Genomic DNA, 12,011 nt, shown 5'->3' on the forward strand with positions numbered 1-12,011 from the left:
CTCTCTCTCTCACTGTCCACTCTGCCTGTCAAAAAAATAAAAAAAAAAAAAAAGAAAAGAAAAGAAAAAAAAAAAAAGAGAAGAAAAGAAAGCTGGATTGGAAGTGGAGCAGCCAGGACTTGAACTGGTGTCCATATGGGATGCCGGCACTGCAGGTAGCAGCTTTACCTGCTATGCCACAGAACCAGCCCCAAGGTGTGTGTGTTTTTTTTTTTTTTTTTTTTTTTTACAGGCAGAGTGGACAGTGAGAGAGAGAGAGACAGAGAGAAAGATCTTCCTTTGCCGTTGGTTCACCCTCCAATGGCCGCAGCGGCCAGCGCACCGTGCTGATCCGATGGCAGGAGCCAGGTGCTTTTCCTGGTCTCCCATGGGATGCAGCGCCGAAGGACTTGGGCCATCCTCCACTGCACTCCCTGGCCACAGCAGAGGGCTGGCCTGGAAGAGGGGCAACCGGGACAGAATCCGGCGCCCCGACTGGGACTAGAACCCGGGGTGCCAGCGCCGCAAGGCGGAGGATTAGCCTATTGAGCTGCGGTGCCGGCCGGTGTTTTTTTTTTTTTTAAATAAGTTAAAATAACTTCCTCCAAAAGTGTGTGTTTAAGTCGCTCAGTCTGTGGCAGTTACAGCTGCCAAGGAGAGAGAGGCAGAGGAACCCCTAGGTCAGGCAGCTGAGTGTATGGAAGAGTCGTCGAAGGGAAGCAGGGGCATCTGCAGGGTCCTTTGTCCATTCAGAAGGAGAAAGTGAGCTGGGCAGGCTTCCGGGGCGCCGCAGATAGGAGCTGGGGGGGGGGGAGGTGGGAGGCAGCTGAAGCAAGCACGTGCCCAGCCCCCGCAAGACAAGCCCAAGGTGTCAGCGAAACACTCGCGACTTCACACATTTTCTGCTTAAGAGGAGACATGCAAAGTTCACAGTGATGAGAATGAGCCAGATTTAGTGCCTGAACTCACACCTCCTGCTGAGGCGTCTTCACTTGGAAAGACGAGAAAGTGCATGAAATGAAAAAAGAAAAGAAAACCACCAGAAGTATCCTCAGAACCAACAGAGGACAAGTACAGTGAGGCATGTCTCAGATGTTCGGGGGGCCATCGTGGGTCAGATAGTATTAAGGAGTCACCCTGTTTCTCTTTTTAGCTTGATTTCAAAATGACACACTCAGGGGCTGGTGCTGTGGTGTAAAACCGCCGCTTGTACTCCCAGCATCCCATATGGGCCCCGGTTCGAGTCCCGGCTGCTCCACTTCTGATCCAGCTCTTTACTGTGGCCTGGGAAAGCAGTAGAAGATGGCCCAGGTCCTTGGGCCCCTGAATCGTGTGGGAGACCTGTTAGAGGCTCCTGGCTCCTGGCTTTGGATGGGCCCAACTCCAGCCATTGCGACCATCTGGGGAGGGAACCAGCAAATGGAAGACCTCTCTCTCTCTCTCTCTTTCTGCTTTTCCTCCTCTCTCTCTGTAACTCTTTCAGATAAATAAACCTTAAAAAAATACTCAGTGGAATCAGTGTGAGATCCTTGTGCTTTAAAACAAAAGGGAGAGAAGCAGACCCATCCGCGTCTCACATGTAGGTGGACTGGCCAAGCACTCGGGCCGTCCTCTGCTGCCTTCCCAGGCGCGTTGGCAGGGAACTGGATCAGAAGCGGAGCAGCCAGGACCGGGATCCGTGCTCAGAGAGAGGATGCTGGCGTTCCAAGCAGTGGCCTAACCCGCTGCACCACGATGCCTGCTCCTCCATGAACTTTCTGAAGTCCCCTTTGTCGCTCCCCGTCTTCGTGGAGGAACGACACAGGACCCTGCGCTGTTCTTTCGTCTGCTCGGCCCTCCCCGGGTTTGCTGCTGGTTCTTCCCGGGTTGGCTACCGACCCTTCCACCTCTGTGGAAGGGCGGTTCCCCCTGCCACTTTCCCCACTTCCGCGGGGGAGCGGCACACCGCCGGCCGGCTCTCTCGGGGGCTGCACAGGTGTTCCTTCAGATAGATGTTCCTGGTGCATGTTGTCTCTCTCCTCCTTTATAGTCCTCTTCCACCAATCCCAACTCTGCTACCCACACGCCGAGTACGCTGCTCTCCTCCAATCAGGAGCAGGTCCTGCTGTTTATTGGTTGAACTGGAGGCAGCTGTGTAGAAGCTGTTTCTCCCTTCTCAGCGCCATATTGTGGGAGAGCAGATGCATAGAATAAGTCTTAATTCCAGTAACTTAGTCTAGTCCGAGTTGCTCCCCACACCCTTGTACGCGCAGATGTGTAACATGCGTGTTTGTCACATGTAACATGTGTTAGAGATGCATCATGCGTGTTTGTCACGGCACACTGTGTGGACGAGGAACCTACCTGCACAGAGGGGACTCAGGACCTGAAGGAAGCAGTTTAGGCTAGTCCCACGTGGCAGCTACAGAGCAGCAAGCGCCCCTCCACCGAAGCGGAGGAGAGTGAGCCGCAAACAGGGCCAGCCAGATACAGACAAACTCTAGAAAGATGAGCACGGCATCGCTCACTGTGCCGCTAGATATGGACCATCAGATTTGCTTCTAACGTTTCGGTTCATAAACTGGGACTTCTATTTTGACAGTTTTTCTTTTTAAGAAATAATTTGTTTCTGTTTTTATTGGAAAGGCAGGGAGACAGAATGAGAGACACAAATCTTCCATCTACTGGTTTACTCCCCAAATGCCCGCCAACAACCAGGACTGGATCAGGCCGAAGCCAGGAGCCTGGAACTCCGTGCAGGTCTCCCACAGGAGTGGCAGGGGCCCAGGGACGTGAGCCGTCACCTCTGCCTCCCCCCTGTATTAGCAGGGAGTTGGATCAGCAGTCGGAACTCCAACCAGGCCCTCCGATGCGGATGCCGGCGTAGCAAGTGGCGATCTAACTGCTGCTCTAAACTCCTGCCGGATGTTTTATATGGTAAATATGTTTCTTCACTGTATTTTTTTAAAGAATTTGTCACGGCATGTGTTGCCCGTTGTTGGTTAAGCCACCACTTGTGCTGCCAACATCCCACACCACAGCGCCGGTTTGGGTCTGGCTACCCCACTTCTGACCCAGCTTCTTGCTTGGGCCCCTGCCACTGATAATGGGAGACCAGGCGGAGTTCCTGGCCCCGGCTTCAGTACCGGCCCAGACCTGGCTGTTGTGGCCGTCTGGGGATTGAACCAGGAGACAGGAGAGCTCTCTTTCTATCTCTCTGCATCTCTTCATGTCATTTTGCCTTTCAAATAAATAAACCTTAAAAAAACAGAATTTTTCAGTTTGTATTTTGTTGTATGATGTGTACCAGATCTGCCAGGGCGGAGGGGTAACACCATGAATCCATCACCCAGTTAAGAAATGAGAGCTGCAAATCAGTTTAGAACTAAAAAAAAAAATCCAAAACCACACCCCACCCACACACCCACACCCCTTTAGAGATCCTTTCTAAAAATACCGTGCTGAGAGTTTCAGTTTCCCACCTCTCTCTAGAGACTTTACAAACCCAGTGCCTGGAAACCGTGTCTCAGCCCCCTGCACACGGGTGATCCAGGCCTAGCGCTGCAACCACGCGCGGGTGTTAGATTCTCTCCTCCGCGTTGCCCAGGCGGTGAGCGACTCTCAGAGCTGAATTAATCTCTCGCTGCGTGAACGCATGCTCTTGTCTCAGGACAGACTGTGCGTTCCTCCGCGGCTTAGCTGCTGTGTCAAAGCCAAACAGGCAAGACAGCGCGAGGTCACTCTCCACAGGCCACTCTGTGAGGAGAACAAGGCTTGACCGCAGCTAGGGGCCTCTCCCGGGTGACCAGAGCCAGGGGGCTTCGGGGAAGCGCAAGTTCAGAATCCTGCAGATTTTCTTTAAAAAAAAAAATTATTTACTTTTTGAGAGGTAGAGTTACAGACAGCGAGAGGGAGAGACAGAGAGAAAGGTCTTCCTTCGGTTGGTTCACTCCCCAAAAGGTTGCAACGGCCGGAGCTGCGCCGATCCAAATGGTGTGATGGTCATGTATGTATGCGACAGAGAACAAATGTGACACCAGCACACTGCCACATGTGTATTCACGTATGTCTGTGTACATGTAGGGTGGAAGAAAGGACGTTTTCCATGTACAAACAATTTCAAACTAATAAACCAACAAGAATATATCTCAAAAACTCCATGTTGATTCTTCAAAAGCAAGTGGCAGGTATGTTGTGCTGTTTTGAGGAAGTTTACAGACACACACACACGGGGAGGTAATGCACTAGCGCCGTAGCTAGCCTCTGGAGCCGAAGGGAAGTGGGCTTGAAGAGGAGGAACGCGCGGAGGCTCACTTCCCCCCGATGTCCCTCCATCGGGCGCGCACCGCAGTGTTTGTTACATATTCTCTGTTCCGTCTCTCTCCTGCGTTTGAAATCGTTCATTAAACCAGGCCCAATGGGAGCAAAAGATAAACAAGAGAAGAGAAAAAAATCCGAACTCCATAAAAGTCAAACCTCAAATCAAAATAACCAGTCCCAACATCCTCTATTTTTAGTTTAGTTTTTTTTTTAAGATTTATTTATTTATTTGAAAGTCAGATGTCGCTCCCCCTCTTCGTGGAGGAACGACACAGGACCCTGCGCTGTTCTTTCGTCTGCTCGGCCCTCCCCGGGTTTGCTGCTGGTTCTTCCCGGGTTGGCTACTATCCCTTCCACCTCCGTGGAAGGGCAGTTCCCCCTGGCCGCATTCCCCACTTCCGCAGGGGAGCGGCACACCGCCGGCCGGTTCTCTCGGGGGCTGCACGGGTTCCCTTAGATGTTCCCCATAGATGTTCCCCGGTGCATGCCGTCTCTCTCCTCCTTTATAGTCCTCCTCCGCCAATCCCAACTCGGCTGAGTACGCTGCTCTCCAATCAGGAGCAAGTCCTACAGTTAATTGGTTGAACTGGAGGCAGCTGTGCGGAAGCTGTTTACTTCTCTCCCAGCGCCATATTGTGGGAGAGCAGATGCATAGAATAAGTCCTAATTCGAGCAACTTAGTCTAGTCCGGATTGCTCCCCACAGATCCCCCTTTCTTTTTATTTTTTGGCGTTGATACGCGCCTGTCTTCGGTGTCCCGCAGCACACACTCTGCTGTACTTGCTAGAGTTGCCACAGGCTCTTACAAGTCCTATCAATCAGGAAAACCGAATCCGGGTCCTCTCTTCGCCATTGTGAGGAGGTTTTTAGGCGCTGATGCGTGCCTGTGTTCGGTGCCCTGCAGCGCATGCTCTGCTCTGCTAGAACTGCCTGCAGGTGTTTACAAAACCTATCAGGCAAACCGAATCCAAGCCTTCTCATTGCCTTTTTGTGGGGGAGACTTATTAGTGTTGGTTCGTGCCTATCTTCGGTGACCTGCAGCTCATACTCTGGTCGAGCTTTGCTGGCGCTTACCGCCTTAAATCAGGCAGACCGAATCCAAGCTTAATATTGTTGTATTGTGGGGAAGCCTTACTGATGTTAATTCGTGCCTGTCTTCGGTGACCTGCAGCGCATAAGCTGCTAGCTGCCCGCAGGTGCTCATCGCCTCACTTGATTAGGCAGACCGAATCCAAGCCTTCTAATTGGCATGTTGAGGGGAGGCCTTATTTTTCTCTATTTCTCTATCTCCGGGCATTTCTATTTCTCCCATTTTACTTCTGTCTGCCAACATTCCTATTTCTCTTTTACTTCACTTCCAAACTTCTGTTTCTCTTATCCCTGCGGCTTTCCGGCACCTCGCCCCGCCGGCGGGTTCCCGGCTCTGCGCCGCTTCAGCCCGCGCGCCTCTCTGCGCGGCTTCCCGGCTTTGCGCGGTCCGCGGTCTCCACGCTTAACCCTTTCGCGTCTGAACCACGGCCTACGCCAGCGTTCCCTATCTATTCACGCCCCGTGCTCTCTCTGCACGCGGCGGCTTCCGCGAGTAACACAGCGTAGCTTGCGTCTCCGCCACTAGGATTCAATCCAAGTTCCCCGGGCTAGCCTGGCGAATTCAACCCAGCGTACGTCTCCGCCCCACGGTTTGGCTTCCCGTCCTTTGCTCCCCGGGCTAATCAGACGGATCCCAATCTGGCTTACGTCTCAGCTTCTGGTTTCAACTTTTCGCCCCCTATTCCCGGGCTAACTTGAGAACCCCAAAGTGGCTTTCGTCTCCGCCTCGGCCTGCCCCCCGCGGCTTCAATTTCCCTAACATTTTTCTCTACCCGGTATGTTTCCCCAAGCTTTCCTCCAACGATATTCCTCCCTCATTTCTCCTGGCCTCTCCCCACAGTCCGCGTCCGAGTCTGTTTGTTCTAGCTTTCCCTTTCGCTTTCGACCTTAGAGATTTCTCCCAGCTTCCCCCCGTAGTCCGTATCCGAGTCTATGCCTAGGCTTTCAATAGCTTCTTCCGGCTCCTTTTTCGTCCGGCTTTTCCCTAGGCTGTTTCGAGTCTATGCCTAGGCTTTCAATAGCTTCTTCCGGCACCCTTTTCGTCCGGCTTTTCCCTAGGCTGTTTGCTAGTCTCTCTCTCCGGTAATTTCCCTAGGCTGTTTGCTAGTTTCTCTCTCCGATATTTTCCCAGTTCTTCCCGTTTCTTCCCTCCTAAGTTTCGTATCCATCCTAGGTTTCCTATCCGAGCTAGGTTTCCTATCCGAGTCACGGCACCATTATGTCGCTCCCCCTCTTCGTGGAGGAACGACACAGGACCCTGCGCTGTTCTTTCGTCTGCTCGGCCCTCCCCGGGTTTGCTGCTGGTTCTTCCCGGGTTGGCTACTATCCCTTCCACCTCCGTGGAAGGGCAGTTCCCCCTGGCCGCATTCCCCACTTCCGCAGGGGAGCGGCACACCGCCGGCCGGTTCTCTCGGGGGCTGCACGGGTTCCCTTAGATGTTCCCCATAGATGTTCCCCGGTGCATGCCGTCTCTCTCCTCCTTTATAGTCCTCCTCCGCCAATCCCAACTCGGCTGAGTACGCTGCTCTCCAATCAGGAGCAAGTCCTACAGTTAATTGGTTGAACTGGAGGCAGCTGTGCGGAAGCTGTTTACTTCTCTCCCAGCGCCATATTGTGGGAGAGCAGATGCATAGAATAAGTCCTAATTCGAGCAACTTAGTCTAGTCCGGATTGCTCCCCACAGTCAGAGTTACACAGAGAGAGGAGAGGCAGAGAGAGAGAGAGAGAGAGAGAGAGAGGCAGAGGCAGAGGCAGAGTGAGAGAGGTCTTCCATCCGCTGGTCACTCCCCAGATGGCTGCAACGGCCGAAGCTGTGCCGATCCAAAGCCAGGAACCAGGAGCTTCTTCCAGGTCTCTCATGTGGGTGCAGGGGCCCAAGGACTTGGGCCATCTTCCACTGCTTTCCCAGGCCATAGCAGAGAGCTAGATCGAAGTGGAGCAGCAGGGACTTGAACTGGTGCCCATATGGGATGCCAGCATTGGAGGTGGCAGCTTTACCTGCCACACCGTAGTGCTATCACCCTTAATAATTTTTAAAATGCTTTTCTGTATTTGTATGCCTCCTCTTACCCTCCAAAGCAGACCTCTAGCTAAGTGATCTTTTTTCTTCTTGATGACGAGCTTGTAGGTCATCTCGGGAATCCAGGGGTGAGTACATGACCGTGACTATGCTGGTGACATCGGGCCGCGAGGGCGTGGCTGCTCCACCTGACACACGGCCGGGAGTCATTCCTGCCGTGCCTGCCCATGCTACAGCCAGCCTTTCATGAAGTCATACTGGAACCATTCATGAACTCCACCGCCAGCATCCATCAGAGACGAGGAATTTTAATCCCAAGGGGAGGTTTTTAAGGGTCAGCTATGAGAAGGTTATTTACTTTTTTTTTTTTGATGTGTGCTTCCCAAACAATTCCTGATATTGTGTAACTGGAGAGTCATTGCTGCGACGGCGACAATGCTCCCATTGAGACGGGGTCCTGGCACGCACGCACACTGCCCTTGAGTCACCGGAGCGGGATCTCAGGTAATCGACAGGTACTCCTAGCAGACAGAGGTGCCTAGAGACGCACACAGCAGCCAAGCAGGAAAAGGGGGGACGAGACGCAGTTCACGCGGGTGTTAGGCCCACAGGCCGGCGCCAGCGCGAGGCAGCCTGCACGGTCGTCCTCTTCTCTCTCAGCCACGTCTAAGAGCGGGGTGAAGCTTGCACAACACAGGAGATGGGGTGAGGCCCGCGCTGTCGACACAGGAAGTGGCATGTGACACCGTGGCCGTGGCCCACAGCAGGACGGCGCCAGGCGGGGCTGAGAGCCGTGCTGGGCCCAGGTGACCACACTGGAAGCCGGCCGGGAATGTGCTGGCTCTCAGCACTTCCTCCCTCCGGGTTCTGGAACCCTCTCACCGCTAACCTTGCTTTCCCCCGTGTGGGGCCTGAGGAGCCTGTGGGGACCGCTCAGGTCTCAGAGCTGTCAATTTCCTGGAAACACTGCCGCTGATGCCAATTTGTCGGGCTCATTTCCTGGCGGGGAGAAGGCAAAACACAAAGTCCACCGACGTCACCCAGGCTACGAAGACAACTTCCTAGCTACCCCTCCCGCTTACCGAGTCCTCTAGAAGCAGTCTTTTTTTTTTTTTTTTTTAAGATTTAATTATTTATTTGAACATCAGAGTTACACAGAGAGAGAAGGAGAGGCAGAGAGAGAGAGAGAGAGAGAGAGGTCTTCCATCCACTGGTTCACTCCTCAATTGGCCGCAATGGCAGGAGCTGCACCAATCCAGTCAGGAGCCAGGAGCCAGGTGCTTCTCCTGGTCTCCCATGTGGGTGCAGGGCCCAAGCACTTGGGCCATCTTCTACTGCTTTCCCAGTCCATAGCAGAGAGCTGGATTGGAAGAGGAGCAGCCAGGACTCGAACCGGCGCCCATATGGGATGCCGGCACTGCAGGCGGCGGCTTTACCCGCTACGCCACAGTGCCAGCCCCTAGAAGGGGCTTCTTGTCCAGACATTACAGGTGGAAGGGAAGACGGCCACAGCAGAGGCAGAGCAACACCCACACGCGCGTGCGCGCGCGCGCGCGCACACACACACACACACACACACACACACACACACGAGACAGTTCCCGTGTGCTGGTCACTCCCGGGGCGGGCCAGGCCAGGAGCAGGAGACACCCAGGTCTCCCAGGTGGGCGGCAGGAACCCAGTTCCTAGAATCTTCACCGGCTGCCTCCCAGGCTCCGCTCAGGCAGATAGCTGGCGCCAGGAGCAGCCGGGACCCAGACCCAGGCAGGGGAGTGGGGCGGGAGCGTGGTCACCGCTGGCCACACACTCGCTCCTGAGCGCGCGGGGACCGAGCAGAACCCGTGCTCACACGGCCCCGTGGAACACCTCCCGGACGGCCCTCATGTCTCTGAAAACGCGTGCCCTTGTACAGGGGCTGGAGGGACGGCGCGGGCCAGCGGAGTCCAGCCCAGCGCGTGAGTGGACGGCTCAGACCCTCTGCCGCCCTGATGGCGCTGGCGGCCGCACAAAGGCCTCCAGTCGGCCAGTGAGCGCTCACTGAATGCCCCGACTGTGCTGGGGCTGGGCTATGCCAGGAGGTCAGTGTGGGACGAGGCCGGCGTCGCCGGTGCCAGACTGGGAGCCAGGACGCCTGCCAAGGCCTCGATGTGGGAAAAGGCAAAAAACCAAACCAGGAAGCTTCTCCCCCCGCCCCGGGGGCCTCAGCGGTCCTACGTGCAAAGGCGGGGGGGGGGGGATGGCCGAGGGGACTGCACCCCGGCCCCCACACCCTGCGTCTGTTCCCCAAGGGGCTCGGGCCGGCGCACCGGGGTGCCGGGGCGCCCGGCCCTTCCTCCGCGGAGGCACGGGGGACCCCAGCTCCTGATAGCACCGCAAATGGGACCTGGTCCGCCAGGCGAGCCTGGCCCCAGGGCCTTTGCACACGCGGCGGCCCCGCCCACGCCCCTGTGGGGGGCTCCCACGCCCACGCGGCGCGGGGACACGTCCCTGCTATCCGACTCCTTCGAGCGCTCCAACAGACGGCCATGCTGCGTGTCCCCCGTGGGTCTGTTAGCTCCAGATAAGCTGGGGTCCTTTATCCAGATCTGCACACCCCGCGCCCAGGACGCGCGGATCTCAGGGACATGCTCGGGACCCAACTCGCCTCCCCATGTTCTTCGGGGTTCACTGGTCAGGCCCCCAAAGGGAGCCCCAATTTCCTCCCCACGCCCACCCTCCGTGGAAAGCGGTCTCTCTTCCTTGAGGACAAAGGCTCTTAGGACATCAGAGCGCCACGATGACATCACGACGCGCTCCCGCCGTCACAGCTCGTCCCGGGCCCTTCCTCTTCCCTCAAGCCTCCGCCATCGCACTCAGCCCGCTACGTCATGTCCGCCCGCCCGCCCGCGCAGCGATGACGTCACGCCCAGGGCTGGCGTCACGCTCCCCCCCCTCCGGCGGAGGCGGGCCTTGAGGGCGGCGCTTCCGGTCGGCGGAGCCGGGCGGCCTGAGCGGCGGCGGCGGCGGCGGCGGACGGCGGGGATGGCGGGCGCCGCGAGCGAGGCGCGGTTCGCCGGGCTGTCCCTGATGCAGCTCCACGAGCTGCTGGAGGACGAGGCGCAGCTGGCGGAGATGGTGCAGAAGATGGAGGAGGTGAGCCGGGCGGCGCCCGCGGGCCTCCAGGGGGGCGACCGCGGCGGGGAGGGGGCTGGGGACGGAGTCCGCGAGCCGGCGGACCGCGGCGGGGCTGGGGTCCTGAGCGAGACGGCGGGGGCCGAGGGCCCAGAGCGGGGACTCGAGCGAGACCCTGGGACGGGGGGCTGTGGCTGAGCCTGGAAGACCTGGGACTGGGGGTCGTAGTGGCCCGAGTGGGAGGCGAGGCCGGGGTGGGGGGCGCTGAGGCCAGTAGGGGCGGCTCCCCCCGAGACCCTGGGACGGGGGGCTGCGGCTGAGCCTGGAAGACCTGGGACTGGGGGTCGTAGTGGCCTGAGTGGGAGGCGAGGCCGGGGGGGTGGGGGGCTGAGGCCAGGAGGGGCGGCTCTGGGGGGAAGGTGGGCGAGGGAGCGAGGCAGTTCCGGGGGGAGGGGGCTGCAAACGGGTTTGGGGAGCCGGCGGGGCGTGAGGCGGCCCAAGACTGGGGCGCTGAGCCAGGAGGGGCTTCGGAGAGGCCCGATGGGGTTGAGCAGCGGCTCTTGGAAGGTCGGGGTCAGCGTTCCGGGGGGGCTGCCCCTCGGTCTGTGGGCCCCCTCCGTCCTCACGGTCGCCCCCCAGCCTCCTGCTCCTCTGGGTCCCGGGAGCTGACCCCGACCCCGACCCCTTTGATTGGCAAGGGCCTGCCGCCCTGTGTGGTCACCTGGGCAGCTGCGGTGTGGCCGGCTTCGCCCTCTCCTCCTCCAGCCTGCGGGGGCTCTGCTCACGCCGGGCTGGACCCCGCCCTGCCGGGACCACCTGCCACTCGCCGTCTATGAATCTGCGCCTTCCCACGCCCACAGCGCTGAGCCTCGCAGCCCAGCAGCCCGCGTGGGGGGCTTTTGGCTGCCGTTCCCAGGAGGGAGTTGTTAGCCAGCCCCTAAGAGGGGGCTCGTGTGGAGGTTGCACATTGAAAATCCCTGGAAAACCCTCAACAGTGCATTGTGCGCAGCCACAGAGAGGCCACTGTCGTGGGAGCGTATCAGTCCTTCCATTAATACACCCCTTGTCCTCGGGGCGCTGCCTTGGCACATGCGGCGCGGCCGGGCTGCCCCGCGGATGGTCTCCGGGCGGCGCTTCTTATTTTGGAGGAGAGTAAGTGACAGCATCCGTCCTGCTTGGCTGAATGGGAGTTCCATGTCGCGGAAGAAAGAAAGAGGGTTTCTCTGCTTTGCGGTTGCTGGGAGACCTCGTCGGTTGTCAGCAGGGCGTCTCTCTGGTTTAATAATGAAGAGATGGCTGTGTTTTTCTCATGTACCAGCACCGACGAGCTGTGCTGTGTGGGACTTCTCTGCTTCAGTAGCAGCGGGCTGCCGCTGCTGTTTGGGTAGCACCTGCACAGAAATACAGTTAGTGGGGGGCGGACAGGAGCAGGCGGCGGCGCTGGGGACAGGCTCCCCTGTGCCCACCCGAAGACCCTGGGCATTAGTGTTTAAAGGGAAAGGCAGATTAATCT

The 12,011-nt window shown here is 57.6% G+C and overlaps 1 protein-coding gene and 1 long non-coding RNA gene across 2 annotated transcripts in view; one reads left to right on the forward strand and one right to left on the reverse strand.

The window, feature by feature from the left end:
* Positions 1-7,970: 7,970 nt before the first annotated feature.
* Positions 7,971-11,343, reverse strand: LOC149119823 (uncharacterized). The gene is made up of 3 exons (XR_016227093.1): positions 11,220-11,343; positions 8,277-8,386; positions 7,971-8,104 (listed from the first exon to the last, which is right to left on the reverse strand). It is a non-coding gene; the product is annotated as an uncharacterized LOC149119823 (long non-coding RNA).
* VPS37B (VPS37B subunit of ESCRT-I) overlaps positions 10,339-12,011 on the forward strand; it is a 36,557-nt gene continuing 34,884 nt past the window's right edge. Inside the window, exon 1 of the mRNA XM_070066120.2 lies at positions 10,339-10,519. Within this exon, the coding sequence (XP_069922221.1) occupies positions 10,409-10,519 (111 nt within the window). The 5' untranslated portion in view covers positions 10,339-10,408. The remainder of the gene's footprint in view (positions 10,520-12,011) is intronic.

Source organism: Oryctolagus cuniculus, chromosome 21 (assembly GCF_051225735.1).
Source record: "Oryctolagus cuniculus isolate XC-2025 breed Fujian yellow rabbit chromosome 21, ASM5122573v1, whole genome shotgun sequence".
NCBI classification, from domain to species: domain Eukaryota; kingdom Metazoa; phylum Chordata; class Mammalia; order Lagomorpha; family Leporidae; genus Oryctolagus; species Oryctolagus cuniculus.